General features: G+C 37.5%; 4 protein-coding genes and 1 non-coding gene across 10 annotated transcripts in view; 2 read left to right on the plus strand and 3 right to left on the minus strand.

The window, feature by feature from the left end:
* The window catches only part of LOC124410294, a 107439-nt gene extending 96635 nt beyond the window's left edge, over positions 1–10804 (minus strand). For all 4 annotated transcript variants that reach the window (XM_046888546.1, XM_046888545.1, XM_046888547.1 and 1 more), the window contains exon 1: positions 10611–10804. The gene's annotated coding sequence lies outside the window, so the exon portion shown is untranslated. The remainder of the gene's footprint in view (positions 1–10610) is intronic.
* A 5750-nt stretch (positions 10805–16554) lies between these two features.
* Trnaf-gaa lies at positions 16555–16627 on the minus strand. The gene has a single exon. It is a non-coding gene; the product is annotated as a tRNA-Phe (tRNA).
* Positions 16628–16817: 190 nt separating this feature from the next.
* LOC124410383 (lipid droplet-associated hydrolase) lies at positions 16818–18703 on the plus strand. 3 transcript variants are annotated; one of them, XM_046888694.1, is made up of 4 exons: positions 16818–16938; positions 17323–17634; positions 17702–17893; positions 17986–18703. In XM_046888694.1, exons 2-4 carry the CDS (start codon positions 17326–17328, stop codon positions 18412–18414), a joined length of 930 nt encoding a protein of 309 aa, XP_046744650.1. In that variant the 5' UTR covers positions 16818–16938; positions 17323–17325; the 3' UTR covers positions 18415–18703. The 3 variants fall into 3 exon arrangements, with proteins under 3 accessions (XP_046744650.1, XP_046744648.1, XP_046744649.1); XM_046888692.1 differs by having other exon boundaries at positions 16911–16938; positions 17068–17634; XM_046888693.1 differs by lacking the exon at positions 16818–16938 and adding an exon at positions 17070–17088.
* A 60-nt stretch (positions 18704–18763) lies between these two features.
* On the minus strand, positions 18764–20097 carry LOC124410384 (probable 28S ribosomal protein S23, mitochondrial). The gene is made up of 4 exons (XM_046888695.1): positions 19969–20097; positions 19521–19682; positions 19281–19389; positions 18764–19076 (listed from the first exon to the last, which is right to left on the minus strand). Exons 1-4 carry the CDS (start codon positions 20010–20012, stop codon positions 18897–18899), a joined length of 495 nt encoding a protein of 164 aa, XP_046744651.1. The 5' UTR covers positions 20013–20097; the 3' UTR covers positions 18764–18896.
* A 331-nt stretch (positions 20098–20428) lies between these two features.
* Positions 20429–22196, plus strand: LOC124410351 (deoxyhypusine hydroxylase). Its single transcript, XM_046888639.1, has 3 exons — positions 20429–20839; positions 21017–21340; positions 21798–22196. Exons 1-3 carry the CDS (start codon positions 20560–20562, stop codon positions 22106–22108), a joined length of 915 nt encoding a protein of 304 aa, XP_046744595.1. The 5' UTR covers positions 20429–20559; the 3' UTR covers positions 22109–22196.
* The last annotated feature ends 35 nt before the right edge of the window (positions 22197–22231 follow it).

Below are 22231 nucleotides of genomic sequence, written 5' to 3' on the forward strand. Positions count from 1 at the left end.
ACGCGATGTTAAATTGTCTCATCGAAATTATAAGAGTTCGAAAAAACCAGCTTCGGCGCTGAGTCGTGCTGCCCGTATTAGTTTTGTAATAAATTTTTGCAAATCCAATTCTCGGATTGCATCGAATAGATATGAATACCCGATAATTATACCCCAAAGTTGTTATTGTCATAAATGCGTTTTCCACGATACATAACGACAAAAATTGGCCATTTATTATTATACATATATATGTATATAGAAATTGTAAAATTACACAAGAATCGGCTCGCTCGAGTTGATTGGCGAGTTTTAAAAACGGTGAAACCTTTGCGTATAAGTACTTCAGGATATCGAGGCGAAAAAAGGGGGAAAATGAAGAAAAAACAAGCATGACGAAATGAGAGAGGATAGACGAAGAGAAAGGAGAGTCGAATGTACAGGCATGTGTGCAAAAAGCGGAGGAAGAAATCAGCGAAAAGTGGACAATTCTCCGCGCATACCTTCCCTACCTACCCACGTAGATATCGTTATATACATATATATATACATATACTTTGATACATAAAGTAAAATTGCTGAGTTGCAATTCGCCAAGGCAGCTGTAATATAAAGGGTGTATAAGTTTAAAAATTACCTCCAAGAAAGATCGAATCGAGAGAATTACGTTAGGTTAAAGAGATGATATATATGCATACTTTAGTTCCACGTGTAGGATTTGTCGATTTTTAGGGGGGGGGAGTCATGGAAAATAACTGGACGAAGAAATGCCGACCTGTGGCTAAGTTTTAAAAATATAACGATTCACATAATAACTTCGCTTTTTGATATCGTCGATGAGCTCCACTGGGATGAACACACACACACACACACACACACAATTCCGGGAGTGAAGAGAACGAAGATACCAGAGATTGAGTGAGAAAGAGAGAGAAGACATGACACAGAATAGTGGATCTGATCTCCTCTCTTCATTTCTTTCAAGAGTTTGGTACATAGATATGTATGTACATACTTTGGTATAGAGGCTCAGCCTCCCCCCCTCCCCCCCCTTCATCCCTTTCCCCTTTTCTTTCCATTTTTGGGATTGACGATGACGAAGGCATCAGCAGACCTACGTTGGTACATAATATACTATATATATATTGTATATATATATATATAGAAGTGGGAGGGTTTCGGCATTGTGAGGGCGCAGAACGAGCCGTCCACTTCTGGACCTTGCTTGTATTACACGTTGCCACCTGGGTCAGGGCACAAGAGGATCCAATACGTCTACTGACGTTGAGGAATTTATTATTCTGAGAAATTTCGCGATACGTTATCGATTTCAAGTCGATATTGCGATGAAAATGAGAATTACCCGACAAGTAATGTTTGATGAAACTTTGCCAGTTACTTTCTGTTACGAGTACAGTACACAGATCATATTATGTTGATCTTTGATATATATTATATAACATTTGAAAGAGTAAATTTATCCATAAAATGATAAGAGAACTTCTTTTCTAAAACATTCAATTCCTATGCCAATGCGTCGACGAGTTTTAAACTTTCAAAGTTTTAAGATGAAACAATCCCTCCCCCTCACGTTATTCAAATAAGAAATAGAAAATCGCGATGAGGCGGTAAATAAATAAATATTAAATATTAAAAGAAGTCAAACTTGGACAGCATTCTTTTTTCATCATTTGGTACGATATTTTCGACACGAATTTTGGAGAGTAAAAAATGAAATAGTCCATTATTTTTTTTATACGGGTTTCCCGTTTATAAACAAGCTATAATGCAGCGATAGTTAAAAATAATGGATCAAAATCGTGTATCGAAAAAAAAAATAAAAATGCGTGCTCCCAAGTTATTAACGTCCAGAGGAAGACTGTTTTCACAATAACAATGATCGACGTAGCAGCCAAGTAATTAATTTATATGTTTGTAATATACCCTTGTTTAAATAAATTATAAGGCGACGAGCTATACATATATGTACCTTCGTAACAATGTACATACATATAAACGATACACTATATTATATACATATATACACCAATATAATTTCGTATGCAACCGAACAAAAAATATAACAACAATAATAACAACAGTACAAAACAAGGACAAGAAGAAAAAGAAGAAGAAGAAGAAAAAGAAGAAAACGACCCATTACGGGGGATCACCGACCAAGTCCACCTGTAGACAGCTCGGAGACACGAGTTACGAGACGATGCAGGGAGAGAGAGAGAGAGAGAGAGAGAGAGGAGTAATCACGCGAGAAGAAGAAGGAACGGAAAAGAGAAGACGTGTCCATTGACCGCCTCCTCCGCCTCGTTTCTCCGTCTATACTCTATACGAAACGTATAGACTTCCTCACCTCTTATATCTTCTATCTTCTATCCTCCAAAACTTCTTCCTCTCTCTCTCTCTGTTGCGATAGCCCCTCCTATTTTTTCATCCCCATGTCAAACCGTTACCTTTTTCTTCTCAAGTTAAAGTATGCATATTATACCCTGGAGGTTATATAATTGTAGAGAGAGCTAAACACACCTTTCAAAGGTTTCTTTTTTGTTCATCTGTCATCAGTTTCAACGGATCAGCGTTAAAACTCGAAGGACGTAAAAATGAGAACCGCTGTACTGAGACATTTTTATCGGTCAGTGAAACGTGACGTCATCACACCACGGACCAATACGATTTCGTTAAAACCACTTAGACGCTGACGATATTGCACTTTTTCTCTACAACTATATATATTATCCTTCGTTTCTTTTATTTATATATTCGTTCGAAAAACTTCTCTATGTAACGTGTGCGTGTGTGTGTGTGTGTGTGTATTTGTGTGTATAAATGTAGAAAAAAAAAAAAAAAAAAAAAAACGCAAATAATACCTTTGAAATTCGGATCACGAGTCTCACGCAGCATAATTACCTATAACGAAGGCAAACGTGGAAGGAAAAAACTATACATATTTAGACACAAATGTGCCGAAGCGAGCGGAGACTGATTCGTAAAATTTAAATCGAATAAATTCCCTTCTCTCCTCCTCCCCCCCCCCCCCTCCCCGTCCTCCTCCTCGTCATCGATAAATTCCGAAAAACTTCTTATCGGCTGCGGCACGACAAGCTGCAGCTGAACAGATAAGGAAATGGACAGAGAACTAAAAACGCAGTTATAGACTTGTGTTTATGTTTACGCTACTGTACATATATATATATATATATACATACATAGTATATATATTAGTCGATGCAACGTTCCGAACAATTACTTACGGGCTTTTCAAATCCTGATAAATATATTAAACACATATCATAATGAGGTTATACGTTAACCAAATCTTAATATTGAATTCGTAGAATCCGTGCAATTTCTTTATTTCTGCGTAAAATGAAAATTTATCGAAGTCTATGTGTATTTCTTCCGAATCGTGTATAGAATGGGGCTGTTAATCGCTTTTCCGTATTTCAGCTACATGAACTTTAACAAAAATTTCGATATGTATACATTATATATATATATATATATACATATAATACGTCAACCTTCTAAATCGACCAGAGCACTTCCTTAATATTAAAAATTGGCGTCGGTCTTACATACGCGATGTAAACTGATATATATATATATATAAAACATAAATAAATTTCCTTCAATATTCCTCATAAATTCGAATAAAAAAAATTTAAAAAAAAATGACGAATCATAAAATTAAAACAATTATTATCATCCAAACAACGTTTGGACTATAACCATCGTCATTTTCCATAATCTTTTTTCCATAAACCTAAACAAACTTTTCAAAGATTCGACCCGTTTAGAAATCCCTTTTATTATACTTTTTCCACAAAAACACCCTGCCTACAAATACTGTAGCAAATTTCGCAGTGACATATGCGCCAAACCCTGCATATATATATATATATATTCGCATCTGCATCTGTAGACTTATGTGTGTGTATATATATATATATATATATATATATATATATATATACATACATCTGACTGGACCATCCTGCGATATAATATGCACTGTATTATTATACCATGTAGCAGCCGACCGCCCCGTTCGTTCGGTATATCGAGGCTGCAGCCCTTTACACGCACACGCACATGCACACACGCACATACACACATATGTAGATACATTGCAACCAACATAAACAGAGACCTACGTCACGTGACGTAGCGAGGCCGGCGGATGGAAGAGACTGAGATACCGACGCGACGGGCCTAGGTCAACGAGCATTGTTCCGGCGAGGGTGGAAGGGTCGGTCTCTCTAACAGGCCTCCCTTCGAAACGGGTGTTTGCCCTCGAGGCACCCCTCCCCCTCCTCCCCTTCGCCTCCCGCAGGACGACAAGAGAAACTAACACCGCGAGTCCTGCTGCACCAGGGATAGAAGAGAGAAAGAGAGAGAAAGAGAGAGAAAATTCCTCTCTCCCTGCATGCAATGTCGGACCCGAATGCCAGCATCCCTTTTTGAATGATTGACGCACGGCAACTTCGCCTCACTCGCTCTCTCTCTCTTTCTATCTTTCTCCTTCTCATATTATGTGTGTGTATATATATATATATACATGTGTATGTGTATGTGTATATATAGGAACACGATGCAGTGGTTCTCGACGAGAGAATTACGAGTTACAATATAGGTATACTATATACACAGAGTTCAGTTTTTTCATTTAATACAGGAATCGAACGAGAGGTGTTTAATATGTGTATATATATATATGTATATATATATATATATATATATATATATATATATATATATATATATATACATACATATGAAGGTACGTAATAACACGTACAACATACATGACGGATAAAAAATTTACAAAGCATAAGGAAAACCTCGAGGAAAACATGAGGTAAAGTTTTTTTTAACCCTTTGAGCCACCTATTTTATATAAATTTTTTGTACAATTGATGAAATTTTCAACATATTTTTTTCTTTTCGCGTTTTTACTGCTGTTTCTGACACTATATGTATACCGATAGGATAATCAATAATCGATAGTAAATTGTTGGTATATATATATATATAGTTTATTTTTAAAATCAACGTCAGTTGTTTTTTTTTTTTTTTTTTTTTTTAATTAAATTCTTCTACGGCGAAATCTTGACAAGTTTGTTAACGATTTCGTAAAAAATATCTGCATATTATCTATTAATGCAACAGAAATTACAATTTTCACGTGTGTTGTACGTAAAAGCTTTTCATGACTATTCGAAAGACATTTCCCTTGACATTTGTGCACAGTCCAGTCTTATCAAATGCCTTCGACATGCAAAATGTATAAAAACGATTACATATATCCTTACAGCCTTGTAATATTACGTTATCATGTATAATATTATATGTATGTATATAATCACGGTTGTGCAGGTGATAAATTATACAACGATGAAAATAAACCGACAAATTTCACCGTTCTTCAATGTACATATAAAAATTTGAAGTTCGTACCGTTTTATGCGTAGTACATAAAATCGATACGTTTTCCGGTGAAAAAAAGAAAAAAACACTCTTATCTTTATTTCTTTATTATTTTAGGAAGGTTTAAAATTCAGTATGCATAAGTCGTATAATGAGACAATGAAGCAAATCATATATGTATAATACAATCTCTGGCACTCTAATATAATATATGCATTATATATAATAAGCATTATATACAGACATATATATATAAATACGCCTGTATACCTATATATGTATATGCATGATAATACATAAGCATGAAAGAAGAAATAGAGAAAGAAAGGAAAAAAGTAAAAGAAAAATGTCATTAACTCCGAAGTGGCGCGGGTAAATAAATAAATCATTTTGCCGACAGGCTTGGCGAGCTCGGTCAGCATCAGCATCAGCATCAGCATCAGCATCAGCATCAGCATCAGCATCAGCATCATCTCGAGGCTAAAGAAGACCGACCGACCGACCACCGACCACCGGATGACTTGCCTCGCGAGTCTCTCGCGGATCCGTGAAGCATGTACATATATATAAGAGTGAGATGAACAGCAACAGCCTCAACGAACACTCACTCGATTGGTTGGTTGGTTCCTCTGCTCTAACTAAGCCAAGCCTGCATCCCGTCCCCCTTCTCTCCCCTGCCGCGATTCACGGCTTGATTTTCGTAAGAATACAACAACAGCAACAATGATAATAACAATAATAACAACAACAAGAAGAAGAGAAAGAATGAGAATAAGAATAAGATGAAGGAGGAGGAGGTTAAAAAAAACTAAACTATACCAAGAAGAAGAAGAAGAAGAAGAACAAGAGGAAGAAGAATAAAAAAAAAAGGGGGGGGGGACGTCCTCTTCGTAAGCACCTAAGCAGGTAGCGCCGAACAGAATCCGTTTTATAATGTATATACATACATGTCATGTATTATATACCTACATATATATGTGTGTGTACAATACAGCAAGCCGCACGCAAAGGCGAGTTTATAATATAATGCATATTGCGAAATGAAAAATGCTTCTGGGAATTTGCGGGAGAAAGGAGCGAACGAGCAAACGTCCATCTCCAGGACGACGTCTGACGTCTGACGCCTGCTTTTTTTCCGGACAATTTCAACAACGAGATAAATAACGAAAATGCTTCAAACAATTTCCCGCACCAACCGTCGGTCCAGAAATTTATAATTTTTACCTTCCGGCGATATTGTTGCCGATTATATGTAACAATATATTCAGCGAAACGAAATTCTGAATACGTTGCATTATCCTGCGGATTTTTTAAACGTTTCCGTGAGGTGAGGTTTTATATATACGTACACTAGGTATATACTGAACATGCAACAACAACAACAACAACATGTATGTATAATATAACAATTTGTTATATTTGCATTAGACATGCAAATGATAATTTGTCAATTGTTTTTCACGACGTATGCGGGTATACTTTCACGATGAAAATATTGTATTGTTATTAGAAGAAAATTGTCTGTTATTGTACTGTACATGGAAAACCGAGAAACTTGCCGAAAATTAATTATATATATATATATATAAGTACGTAACATTACGAATTTCTTTCTGCAGATGTTTTAAGAAAAACTTGTTCACATTATTGGAAGGAAGGTACGAGAAAAAAAAAAAAGAAAGAAAGAAAGAGAAAAAAAAAACTAAAATCTCACGTTTCTTCGACGAAAATATTTCTCAATTTATAAATCTTCCACTGATCTATAATATTATAATATATCATGTATTTGAATCGTATACGATCTGAACGAACCGAAATAAGATAATTAAGGTGATGCGTCTATTTATAATAAGATATATTTAATAGATTTGTCGGATCATTTCAATACGTGCAAATTGTGATATGTATATACCACTAATGCGAGTTATTCGTTAGATCGTCTTATAGATGTTCTTAAAGATCTTTGACTAATAACATTACCGCGTCAATCAATTAAAAAATATAATATAAACTAGTATCACAGCTGTAAGAAATTTATATAAAGAAAAACAACGATCCTAGAAATTTTTATATTCGTTGTAATTAATATACATGTACGTATATATATATACATACATATAACATCTATCTACGCACGTATCCCTAAGTCTTTAAAATTTTATCATTCACCACCCGCGAAAAAGAAAAATTCATCGAGATAAAATTTCCGGTATATATTATATATATATATATTTTACTGTGCCATTATAATTCTGCAGCAATGTACCACATTTTTATCATTTATCGTTATACGTATTTTGACCGCTGCAAAAATGACGGAAGGAAAATGATAACAAGTTGATACCAGACTTCCGTTATTCTCAATTGCTATAATATATATACATACACCAGGTGTATACAACTAGTAACAAAAACGTAAGACAAATGTTAAAAGACGATTTTCAGATATTCACCTCTTAAAAAGTTTATTCAATAAACATTATGCCTGAGGAAAGGAAATCTTGGGTATATGTATAGTGACAAGCAACAATTGTCCACCACTAATTGATGAGTTACAATTGCAATTGTAATATACTTATACATATATATATATATATTTGTATATACGTATACTGTACAATGCAAACGTAGACAGAGAGAGAGAGAGAGAGAGAGAGAGAGAAAAGAAGTAGATGTATGTATGTACAAGGAAATTTGTTTCCGAAAAACGTTGTTACGTGCGTAAAAAATGAAAGAAGAAAACAAAAGAAAAAAAAAAAAACAGTAAATCCGTACTATTTGAAATCAAAAGATTTTTTATTCTGACCTGAGAGAGAGAGAGAGAGAGAGAGAGAGAGCGGCTTCGCTGCCGCAGCAAAATATTCAACAGGTATCTGAGCTGTCGATATTTAACCCCCTCTGAACATTGTGTCTCTCGCGACTCTCGGTACAATATGAGGATGACGATACATAGCAGACATCCTGCACGCGTGCAACTCACCTTTTATGCATGTGCGAAAACCGTTCGAGGAAAACGCATATCTATCTATATATACACATACGTAGTACATACATAGGTATGCACGGCATGTTAGGTATATACATATAGGTATTAGTACTTAATTGTAATTAATTGTTTTTTCAGCAAAGTTTTTTTATTATACTTAATAATACTTATACATATATAACACTGATTCTCTGATTTTCAGCTGCAAACATTTGCTACATTTTTTTTTTTTTTTGTATTCATTCAAATTACGTACAAAATAAAAATCATATATATATATATATATATATATATATATATATATATATATATATATATATATATATATCACACCTACGTGCAATTTTATTGGTTTTGCTTGTTTTTGTTACACTTTCGCGAACGAGGTAAAACTTTTCTCTTCCATTCCTTCCTTTTCCTATACGTCGTCGTACAATGTCGTCGTCGTCGTCGTCGTCGTCGTCGTCGTCGTAGAGTCTTATTGCGAGAACGTTGCTGCTGTGCCGTCTCAAGGTTGAGGGCAGCCTCTATGTCCGCTCTCTAACCAGCGAACACTTTATATATACAAAGCGTCTCTTTTTTCTCCCTACCTCCCTCCCACCCTCTCTCTCTCTCTCTCTCTACATAGGAATTACACCAACAAACGTCGCGGAGCAGCGTCAGCAGCGCAATGTTATACCTAGACTAGACTAGACTAGACTAGACTAGACTAGACTAGACTACCCACCAAGTTGCGTCGGCTTCGAGCTTTTCTATAAATTTTCAAAGCCCATTGAGAGAAAATTTCACGAAACGTGAATTTCGATTCATTCATTCATTCATTCATTCATTCGTCATTCATTCATTCATACTATCGTATTATTGTGTACCAATATATTAAGATAATACGAGACGGTAATTGATAGTCGTCTTACGATTAGTCATTCACTAAACAATATGAGATATTATATATATATATGTAGGTTATAGACATTGTGATTATGAATTATACAGTAATACGAGAATGAAGTTAGTAAGGTTATCGTAACGAAACATTGGGCGGTGAAAATCACTGTTTTGTCATCAAAGTTACTGATATTTCAACATGTCCGACTAGGTGTGTTTTGTTTTTGTTTTACTACGGTTCGCTAAATTTCAGACAATTCGAAAATCGCGAATTAACGGTTTTTTTCCTAAGCATCAATCTCGTTACCAACTTCAACTCGTCTACTTGTGTTCGATTTTTCAGATTCAATTTACCGGTGAAATTTCTTTTCGATTCAACGAAGGTCTCGCTTGTAGTGTTCAAGAGTCATTTTTACCTTATGAAATACGGATTGTAAACAATAACGTTGAAAGAGAAAAAGAAAGAAAGATGCAACTTCGTGGAAGTTGTGTTGTTTTTCGATTGTTAGAGGATCGCGATTCGTCCCGACGCTTTTTCCGTGTTTTTGTTTTCATCCGCAAGGCAAACTCTCTTCTCTCCTCAACACTTCTGTTTACATCGATTCCGACGGGAGTGTAAAAATGATAAAACAATATTACATAATTCCTCTGTATTTATACTGTATAAATTGTAATATTATTTCGCGCTCAGTCACGAATCACAAAGACCAAACAAAGAAATATCGTTCTGATACATTCCGTTATTACATTATAGAAATAGTCGGGGAAAAAACATAAAAATTTTCGCTACGACATCGAAACTTTCGATTATTATACATCGTCTGTATTAACTCGGATAATTTTTACTTTTACAACCAACAATGTACAGACAATTCTTCAAAAGTTTAGTGTATTCAACGGATTCGTCCGATTTTTGCTTTTTGCATTTTCATTCACCCCGGTGGTGGAAACCAAAGAGGAAAAAAAAGAAGAAGAAACAAATACACATCAAAACTGATGTACGTTTAATCTATAATGTATTAGATGTGATGAATTTTGTATATGTACAGTAATGTTGATTAAATTAATGCCTTCCTCTTCCGGCTAACTTGTTTGCGGATCGAAACAAAATTCGAGTCTCGATTATATACGAATTACGTGACAATGATTGGCGATAAGTTAAGTTATTGTATTTTACATTAAAACTGTTAGAAAATCAAAAAGTAGATATTCTTTTTCCGAGCTTTAGTTGGGTTGTAACGTTGCCAACTCAAGCCTCGTTCTTAATGTTAGATTGTTAGTTTATTGTTAATGAAATTTAAATATAAATTCGTTATACCTGCGATGAAGCAAAACTCCAGGTTGGCGACGATTACGCCGCGGATGAATTCTCAGGACAGCGAGTAGTTTTCATCCCCGAAACAGGCGCAGCAGGTTGCGTATCGAAGAAGAACAATATCCATGTGAGTTACTCGATCATATTATCGGTCGATACAACAGGCGGGTCACTGCGGCATCGCGATAAAACAAAAGAACCAAGAGAAAAACACACGATCAAGAGACAATCGACACTCAGCACTTGAATTCCGGCACTGCATGCGTTTCCTTCCTCAAAAACAAATATTATCGTAGAGTCGATGTGACGATTTTTTATAAGAAACAAACAACGTCGTCGTCGCACTGATTCCTCTCATTCACGAATATATTAATATACTCGTCACAGAAACACACACACGCACACACACATACACAAACGGAATTAATTTGCCTGGTTTCAGACGTCGATAGTCGTCGGCACTTTCCTGACGAATAAAACGCGAAATGAGAAACCGTAACGGCAAAAACTCGGAGAGATTTGGTAAAAGAAACAACGTCGGTGAATTTAACCGTCGAATCTACATCTCGCCGCACCAGACTTCTTATTCGCAGGGTAAAAATTTTCCCGAAAACAGCTCGTATAGCTATCGAAGAAGGGTTTAGATTTCCTCGTTTATAGAAACAGCCCGCATCATCTTCGCACTAGTATTTCTAAACCCGAGTCCTTTTCGCAAAGAGTAGTTCAGCAGCGAAAGTTAGCGAGAGGCGATCGATTCGCGAGGAAAAATCGCGGTTCACGTCTTTGGATATATTCCCTTTAACTCGGCGCCCGATGAGCGAGGAGCGGTCGAAACTCGCTTAAAGGGAGTCTCGAAGCGTCGGAGAAATCAGTTCCCGCATCTCTGCTCGACTCTCCTCGATCATTTCCGCCGGCGTCGGGAATCAAACACCAGGCGATCGTTTCGACCGATTGTTTATTGTTCATCGGGCGGTGAAATATCCATACCTGCTTTTTGTCCGGCCGGTAAAGCAGGACACGCGCACACACAAACTTCGATCGGCAATAGGCGGAAGGAAGAAAGGAAGAAAGGAAGTCCTGGTCGTCGCTTCGAATATTCGTCGCCGTATTACCACCGTCACAATATCGTCTTTAACCTATCTCGAGCGGTCACTCGGCGCTTTTATTTCCGGTTAAAACAACGCCGCATTCTTCACGACCCGGCAAAGCAACGTCTACGCTTCCCGACGGCTCGCTTATGACTGCAGGTTGATGCGCCCGCGACTCCTGCCTCCGCCACTGTCCACGCCCCCCACCACGGCCCCGCCCCCAGGGGGCGGCCGCAGCTGAGGCCCCCCCCCCCCTCCCCATCCCGTCGCACCATCTACACCATCTATTCACGAAATCTCGACCCACGCTCGGCGACGCGGACGCTGCTCGCGATAGATTTTTCACGCCGCTTCCTGCTTCGGATTATGCATTGAAAAAAGTACCTATACACACTCGCACACACGCGGCTCCTACGCACCAAACTTCGCACCGGTTCTCGTCATCGCTCGTAGGTACTGCGGAAACGGGCTGTTTATAAACAGCTTTTGGTTTCTCCTCTTTTTACCCATGGAAGCAAAAATTTTTACGAAACCTTACGCGTGTGTAGGAAAACGGGAAACGATATTTCGTGTTCTATATGTAAGAATTGGGGGGAGGTGGAGTACTTCTAAATACAACGAATCCTTACATTGGGGGGAGGGGGAGTTGGAAAAACATCCCGATGGATAAAATTTTTTATAATGAACAATCCGAAATTTTGTTAACATATTATATTAATTTGTTGCCGGTGTTCGTTTCACTGATTTAAAATTGTTTTTGGTTTCCTCTGACTCATCAGGATGAGTCATTGCAGTGGTGTATCTACGAGAAATCTTTAGTACCTATCGCGGGTTTCGATTAGCTGCTAAATTGAATGAGAAAATAAACTAGAAAATTTACTTCCAAAAGAATCAGCCTTTGCACAACCAATACAAGCCGATACTAAAGGTTTTTTATTCATATACCTAGTATGTGTGTACCTGATGGTATAAAGTTGCACGTGATAATTTTCAAACTATATACCTATTATGTATATAATTCATTTTGATGTATAAATAACATCGTCCTGCAATATTTGCTGACTGCAATTCTGCTATAAATATTGCATAAGCTGCATAAAACAATAATCAAGTTGTGCTAAAAAACATCATTGCTTAAAATTTTTTTTCCAAATGTATTATCTCTGCATCACGGTCTGCATTGTATATGAATATTTCTATACCTACTATAGGCGCTAACCTATCTAAGAAACACACACTCTTAACTGTCCCGACTTGAAAAACATTCCAATGAATAACAAACCGATTTTTCTCTGTAGTACCACAGCTGGCGAAATAACTTACGATTAGTTCTCTCTGAACATATCAGTTAGACAGTGTTTATCACTTTTGGAATATATGCAGATATATATATATATAGTGTACCGAATGAGAGTTCTATTGAAATTGATAATCAGGACGTCAAGCGAGTCTGTTCTGTCAGATACCTTGGAATCGTAATACCTAGATCAAGTTACGAAGTAGGAATCGCACGTAAATCATATCACAAAGAAGATCAGATATTTACTGCTTGTCTGTGCAAAATTATCCAGGCTACTGTCTCAGGAGTCGCTGTTAATTATCTATCATGCACTCTTTAACAGTATTAATGTAAACAAATTAATGTAATTTTATTAAATTATTGTCCCTCCAGAACTGAATTAGGTATAAACGAAAAGTATAACGTGAAACATAAGTTACCAGCAAATCGCGAAAAAAGCACGCGTCTTTGTCCGAGTCTTTAATACTACATTTTATTATCTCTATTTTGTTTTTGCTTTTCAGTTTCTGATCTCGCAATCTCTTTACTTGTTACTTCAATTTTTATTTTTACTTTACAAACACCAGTTGTATAATGTACCTATATAGGCAATTTTATTTACCTCTTTAGATTTTATTTGCGTTTGCACAAAATCGTAAGTAATATTCTACTGATCAATAAATATGAAATATCAAATGAAATCTGCAGTCCCATCTGCAAATGCGGCTGTAATCTGGGATATCGTTATGCGTTACACAAATATATCTATGTTACATATACATATATATGTATATAATATGGCAGATGCCTCATCTTTTATCCGTATAGATTATAATCGCAATAGTGCAGGAATGCCGAGCAATTCTATACAATAAAATACATGTATATAGATATTTTATGGCTTGTTTCTACGCGTTTGCTGATTAGATCATTCCCTGCAGAATATACGTAATATACATGTATATTACACTCGATTTTAACTGACGGCTATAACTTACGCCATGTGCGTCGATGCAGAATATACATCCGATTTGTATTCTCTCGCTCAAGTATCATGTCTCTACAAGAATTACATATATATCATATGTACCTACTCCTGAGTTCGCCGTATAATGTATCAATATTGTATGTGCATATACATATAAGTACAGAAAAGCTTATAAAATTCCGAATGGCGTTTAGCGGAGAGAATCAGATTTTCAGAATAGGCGCTTTATCTTTATTTATCATAAACAATATTTTACATATACTTGCAATTACATACGGATAGCACAGGATGGTCTTTAATTTGTAATTGGATAAAAATATCATCACTGTATCGTCCACGTTATCTAAACGTTTGAATAATGATATAACTTATACGGAACACCTTATTTGGAGGGCGAACGCGTTGCAGGATGCGACAATTCTCTCCATCTCCTGAAATTAATTGGGATCCACCCTAATATTGCGCAGTAATTAGCGCATCCGCCGGTGTCAGGTGCTGAAATGTCATCAATAATAAACATATTAGCATTAATTTTTATCGGAAGGAGCGACGCGTCAGCAAGCGAAAAGAGAAGACTTATAAAAACTCGCACGATGAACAGGTAATACTTAGGCCAGGATGTCGGCGATAGTCGCGCGTCGAAGTCGGTATTAGAAAATTAACGAAGCGTTTCAGAGCCACGCGTTCGAGTCATGGCGCTTCCTGTCGTTCCGAGTCGTTGAAGCCGGTGCGCCGCTGTTTTTATCAACTCGTTTCGAACGTCGCATTTTCACTCTAGCGCGGTCACCGACGCGAGACGATGATTCGAAAGCGCGCGAATGGAAGGGACGAACGGCGCCGTGGCAGCAGCCGACGATCCAGAGACCACTCTTCGTCTTTCGAAGCGACTTTCGCTCCGCCCAGGTTCCCGCCGGCCGACTGATGGGCGGGTGTTTCAACAATCTAACCGCCGTCATCGTACACGACAGTCACGACAGTCATTATCCGCACGGAAGCGCCGAAATTCTCGTCGGCGAGACGAAATTCACGGCTGCTAACCGCGCGCACTTTATTAGTACGGAGAAATTTATTCCCTATCGCCGCGCCTGAAAGCGCAGGTGACAGACGCGATCGGGCACCAAAATGGCGCCGCCCGATATACATCGCATTATCCATATCATATAAGCTGCGTAGGTATACGCAACATATTTTCGATGGCGGTCGCAGCGCATGGCGCGTCGTCGATTCGAAATAAGTTGCATACTTCTCGCCGTTCGAATCTGCTTCCGTGTGAATGTAGGCACAAGTAGCGCGCAATACGTACGTATCAGCGAACCCCCTGAACGTAGCTGTACTCGTCGCGCGGGTAGAAACAAAAGAGCGCGATTAGCTTATATCCGTTACAAAATACGTTATAACAAGATTTTCGAGCATTATAAGGATCGGAAACGAAGAGGAGAAATCTTATCGCGGTATCGAAACGAATGCAACAATGTCCGCGAGTCTTGTTAAGTTCTTAAATACTTATTGTTAGGTACATACATCGCGGTTTATCCCCTGCAGCCATGCTGTCAGCCGGGCGCACGGCCATATTGGACTTATTCCGGCATGAATTAATAAGAGGCTTCAAGCTCGATGTATGTATAAAGAATGCTAATGAGTATGTCATGTGCCGCTGCGGCGTGCATCCTCTCTCTGTGTAATACACTTCTTGTCGTTTCTTTTCAGCTTCTGCACAGGCTGCATGATGTACAGCTGTATACGTCATACATACGCGGATCGCGTGCTCGATATATATTTGGGGTATGTTATGTTGCGAACACGCACGTTTCAATATTATACATTATTGTAATGCACGAAACGATCGGAGAACATGCATGGAATCGTTGACACGGCATTGTATATATCTATTCTGCAACATTTCATCGCTTAAATTCTTGTCATCATATATATACAGTGTAGTTATGATCTGAAAATGACGCAAGTATAGATCGTAATAGAATTCTTATCTGTCTTTTCGCAGCCTTGATACAACCGGAAATACTTGTGTGTCTGTACTTGGGTATATCTGCATTTATACGTTCCATAACTGTTTTCATTCTCTTCTGTAACGGAAAAACTTGCAATTTTAGGGAAAATAGAAATTAGTTCTGTAACCGTAACCAGAAAATCTAGCATGTGCTTTCTGATTATAATAGGCTTGATAAATATTACAATTATTACTTGTACTGTATTATTACTATACTTCTATTATTTGATGTCGATGCAACGCCGAAATTTTTCATGAAATTGCTTCAACTTATTGCTCACACGATGTACTCATTTTACTATAATTGCAACTACAGTTATTACAACGATTTTAAAAGAAATTAAACTTCGTAGAGTGAAACTTAAAGTATCCAAAAAACCAAATTCTGGTTTCTTACTATAATTTTGAAGGTGTAAAATTCGCACTTTGGATATATCTATAGTTCAAAATTACTATTAAAACATTGTAAGACGATATTAATTCGTTCAATGAAAATGACATGAGCGGGCTTTTACTATCACATCATGATTCGTACACACGACCATCATCTCTTGGAGGAAAAATATTGCAAAAAATATTTCCTCTGCCGAAACCCGGGATTGAACCGGGGACATTTAGATCTTCAGTCTAACGCTCTCCCAACTGAGCTATTTCGGCGGATATGAATCGAGCGTTGAAACCTTTGAATAAAGCAAAAAAGCTTGTCTCAAAATGTGACTCTTTTTTCGTTTTGCTGATCTTTATTCTGGGAGGCTTGAATGGCGCAACTACATAATATTCAATAACAGGGATTATCGAAGTGGATGACAATCGACGTCACGAACATAACCTCCTTTCATCCGGCAGACGTGAATCAGCTGTTCCGGCTGACTTGACATACAGACGTACAGAATTCCTCGTACGGGAGTTTGAAGGTGCTTGCTACTGCGTATTAGCGTTGTAATCTTTCACCGAAGTTTCAATCCTCCGTAAGTATTTGGCAACTGGATTCATTGACCCGGCCTGCATCGATTCGCGATTTGAGCCGGTCAGAGTAAGTTAGGTTAGGTTAGAAAGTACAGTTATTCGTCGAGTCATAATTATTCACATCATTCCAGGATTGCCTTAGGCGTCAAGAGGCAAGAATATTTTTCTCCTCCCATTATTGTGTATTCGCACCTCGTTTCTCCGACTACTGACGGTGTAAAGTTTATTTAGAAGACAGATGTTGGAAATTAATCGATCATCTAAACTTCTGGATAAAGCTGAAGCGTCCTTGATTGTTGCGTGCGAAAGACTAATGACTCAGAGTGAAGAAGGAATTTAAACATATCAAGTTTTCAAATCCGAAATCAGTTTGGATTCTTTTTCAGAAAATGCAGGAAGCGTTCTTGGACCTGAACGGTGTTCCGACTCATGTCACTTCCGAGGGTCGGTGGGTCGAGGCTGGCCTTGCAGCCGATGGTCACAGAGATGTGGTGGTTGTCATTCCAGGTAATCCGGGAGTTCCAAGCTTCTATAACGGGTTTATCAAGACCTTGAATTCAAAACTCCCGACGGAAACGCCCGTCTGGATGGTTGGGCATGCCGGGCATGTCCAACCCAGCAAGACGAGCCTTAGAACCTTGCCCAAATATGAGCACAACAGGCACTTGTACAATCTGGATGGGCAGCTTAAGCATAAGGTACGCAAGGGCCAAGTGGGATTTTCACATTTTTATTCCTTGAGGTTGACTGATTTTTTTCTTCAAGGCTGAGTTCATCAAGAAATACGTACCTAAAGACGCTCGATTACATCTTGTTGCCCACTCGATTGGTAGTTGGTTCGTTTTGAACCTTCTTAAGGACGAAGAGATTAGAAATCGGGTTGTGAAATGCTACCTATTATTTCCTACTATCGAACGTATGAGAGAAAGTCCAAATGGAAAATTCTTTACACGATTCGTAAGAAACTTTACAAAACTTGAAAATTACATGTGTTAGAATCTTCACACATACATCGCAGTTGACTTAATTTATACTTCATTTTATTCCAGGTCACACCTTTGATCTCCACGCTGGTTTTTCTTTCTTGGATATTTACGTTTTTGCCTTTGATTATTCAAATACTTTTGATCGAAATAGTCGGTTTCTTCATTGGAATTCCTCGCAAGTGCAGGAACTCTGTTTTGCAGCTTGTCAATCCCGCTGTGCTGAGAAGAGTTTTTTCGTTGGCAAAACAAGAAATGGAAGTCGTGCGTGAGTTGGATCATGAATTAGTATCAAAAAATTCAGATAAACTTTGGTTATATTATGGCTCTAAGGACGGTTGGACTCCTGTAAAATATTATGAAGAAATCAGATCTAGATATCCAAATCTCAATGCTGTACTGTGCAAAAGAGGAATTTTACATTCGTTTGTTCTTGAAAGCGATACGGAAATGGGACACATTGTTGGAGACGTTATCAATGATAACATTATATAACACTCGGTTTTAATTTAGATACTATAAGTATTAAGTAATGATCAACAAGTGTCATTCCACAGCATCACGTAAGTTAAAGTTTCGAGAAAAATATACACATGCACCACTTTTTTTTTTAATTTTTCACTTGTAATTTTTAGTGGTTTACGAAATGGCAAAGGCATTTTTATAGATATAATATCATTTTATACGGAAAATGTTCATGAAATTGCAGTATCGCCAGAGAGTTAAGTATAGAGAATAGAAATAGGTACTAAGTAACAATTTTTTTTATTCTATCAGTAGATCAATAAATCGATGTTGATATTCGATTGATACAATTGCTTTCATGTACGAACCAACTAGTGAAAAGATTGAAATGTGCATGGAATCACGATTCATAAATGTGGTAAGTAACGAAGAAAGTGATAACTATATAGTACTCGTTTAATTCATTTCCAGTGGTCCTTATAATACAGTATTTCGCTGAATTAAATTAAGTGTTACTCATCCTTAAATATGTTACTAATATCAATATTCAGGGTTTCTATTTTGCCTTCCTTTGCAGCAGCTACTGAACTCGTTTCTGTAACCGGTTGATTCTTGTTGATTTTTGATCTAACCGCCTGCCCAGTCACTTGGGAAACAGCAGCTTCGTACAGTTTTGATTTTTCCACAACACCCTATCGTAAAGAATGATATTATATGGTGAAAATATTTCAAGGTGTTGAAGTACATACATAATTAGTTGGATAGCAGTTGTAAATCAAAGTTAGCCTCATAAATTTTCAGGAAATTAACAGTCTGCTAATGATCAAGCTGAAATAATTTTAAATCGACTCATTCGATTGAACTATCTCAGAGTGTAAAAGACAATCTGTACAAACCTCTTCTAACAACTGTTGATAAACAGCTATAAATTTTTGTGTTTGAGACAAACCAGATGTATCCTCCAGACGAAGAAATGGTTGTGTAGGATGATCCTTGTGGAACTTTCTGTGTTACATTACAGGCGAAAAAAAACATTGATTACAACACATTCTGTAGCCTATAATTTTTACATACAGCAATTCTGATTTGGTTTGTGTGATTTAGGATGGTTATAAATATTGGATCAATTGAATTACGCTCGAATGACATCCTCCTCGTAGAAAATATCTCTGATATTTCCCGCAACTATCGGACGATCGAAACGAGGCTCATCCTTTGGTGGAAAAGCTTCATAAATGTCGAACCATAATGGTTTATCCTCTTCTTTCATAGCCCCAGCTCTAAGAAGTCCGCTTGTTCTGGAAATATGTCAAATCGGTTCTTCGATGATTACATAGACTGAGAGAAATCATAATGAGCAATTATTTTGAAGTTGAATAAACTTCAAATGGAGAATAGTGACATTTAAGTTGATGCTCAATTATCAGAATTGTTTGTTTTTGGATTAACTCCAGTACTCCGGTAGTTCATAACCTTCTTTCATATTTTTTCGTAGTAAAAAATCGGGCTTTATTAGTTTAGAATTTGTGAAAAAAATCTCGTGTATTTTATTCTTATCTAGCGGATTATGCATTCGCGCTTTACCTCGAATGAATCGTGCCAATTTTTGCTAATCTGCTACGTGCCATTTTTTCCAATTTTTACTTAGCCTCTGTAGCTGATAGGTTAGGTCAGGTTGGATTAAAAAAATATGACAACAGCGCTAGATGTGAATGCAAGGGATAAAATCATAGAAATGGATATCAGAGATGCAGTCTAGTAATATTCTAGTGATTTGCGAGCGTCGGTCGGTAGTGTGTTGATCTGTTTTACCCTGCGAGTATTGTTCGGTTACTAATCCTCTTTGGTCAAAGCTTCGATAGTCAAACTTATGCGAGAGAGCGACCAAGAGAGAGAGAGATAAGGGTAGCGCCATCTCTCTCACTCTAAATTTGATTGGCTCAGGTGGAAACGTGTCGGCCAATCAGATGTAGAGCAAGAGAGACAAATTATAATTATGATATACCTCTCACTTTCACCCGAGTTCGAGGTTCCCGTCTCCGCGTAGCACGTCAGTTGTTCGTATAACCTCAAATCTATTGTGTCGCGCAGCAGCTGAGCTCGGTAGTAACATCTGTTCTGTGAAATTGTTGTTTTCAATTTAGGACTCATTATTTACAAAACACGAGTTCAAACATGGTGAACATCGAGGAAGACAAAATAATCAGTATTGGTAACGTTTTGAACGATGAGTCGAGACCGTTAAAAGAGAGATTTCGTGCTCTATTCACGTTGAAAAGTATTGGAGGTTATACCTCGATCAGTCAAATTAATAACTGCTTCAAAGATCCATCGGCATTATTGAAACACGAACTGGCTTACTGCCTTGGACAAATGCAGGACGTCAGAGCTTTGCCTGGTCTAATAAACGTTTTACGCGACATGTCCCAGGAACCGATGGTCCGTCATGAGGCTGGTATGTATCAAGAACTTCGGCTTACTCTTCTTACACTCTGTCACTTTCGATTTGGCGTACATAGTGAAAGAAATTGTAGTACTAATGAAAAGAAGTTTTGAACTATGTAGCGCCATCCTTTAGCCTCAAGTCATAGCTAATAGGAACTCTAATCAATATCATTGTTTTTTTTGTCAGGTGAGGCGCTAGGAGCGATCGGTGATATTTCTGTCATACCGATCCTTGAAGAGTACAGCAAAGATCCAGTTGTCGAAGTAGCAGAGACCTGCCAGCTTGCTCTGGACCGATTGAAGTGGATTTCGAATTCAAAGAATACATCCCAGAATCTTTCTACCAGTCCATTCGCATCTGTCGATCCTGCACCACCGGCTGCTATCAAAGATGTCGCTGAATTAAAACGCATACTGCTGGACGAAAAGGCTTCGTTATTCGATCGGTATCGAGCCATGTTTTCACTCCGGAATATGAGAACAGATGAAAGCGTGCTTGCATTGGCCGAAGGTAAGGGATTGTATATAAGTGTTTGTTCATCTGGTTGCGTATTTTGAAGGGAAATTCTTCGATTGAGAAATGCATCTCAGTCCATATAATTATGATAAAGAAAAAACATTTTCTCTCTTGAGAGGGTCAGATAACATGAGTTACGTACACAGCATCTTTTAAATAAAGTAAATAGTACTGTAGCCCTGAGTGTATAATTTAAAAAGTTCTTGAAACATGAATTTCGTGAACCCTTTAAATTATTATTTAAAAAACATTACTTCTACCCGAATTTTTGTCAAACCTTGTTCACTCGCATTATTTTTGTGAGTGCAATTTGGAAGCCAAAATGTCTAGTTCACTTTTGGTTCTTTACCTGGATCTTTGCTATATTACAAATGAAAAAACTGTATGGAGTTTCTGTCTGAAACGATCATTTGGAAATACGATCAATATTAGGATTTCTATTTCTTTTCAGCTCTCAAATATGGCAGTGCGTTATTTAAACATGAGATAGCCTTCGTGTTGGGGCAGTTGCAGGAAGAAATTTCCGTACCTCATCTTTGTGCTGCATTGGAGGATTGCGAAGAAAATGAAATGGTCCGACACGAGTGTGCCGAGGCTCTGGGCTCCATTGCCACTCCCGAATGTTTCAAAGCACTGAATAAATACCTTGGGGATACTAAACGCGTCGTTCATGAGAGCTGTATTATTGCATTAGATATGTGCGAATATCAAAACAGCCCTGAGTTTCAGTATGCGGACACGCTCACTAAGATCTCTTCGTGAATTCCCCCAATCCGTATAAAAGAAATTATATTACATTTATCTATTTAGATAGTGCATTTTATTCTGTACATACATGCATTTACATCTACAAAAGGTGTTTTTATTCTAGTGATATAGGTTCGT

This window comes from Diprion similis, chromosome 9 (genome assembly GCF_021155765.1).
Source record: "Diprion similis isolate iyDipSimi1 chromosome 9, iyDipSimi1.1, whole genome shotgun sequence".
Taxonomy (NCBI): Eukaryota; Metazoa; Arthropoda; class Insecta; order Hymenoptera; family Diprionidae; genus Diprion; species Diprion similis.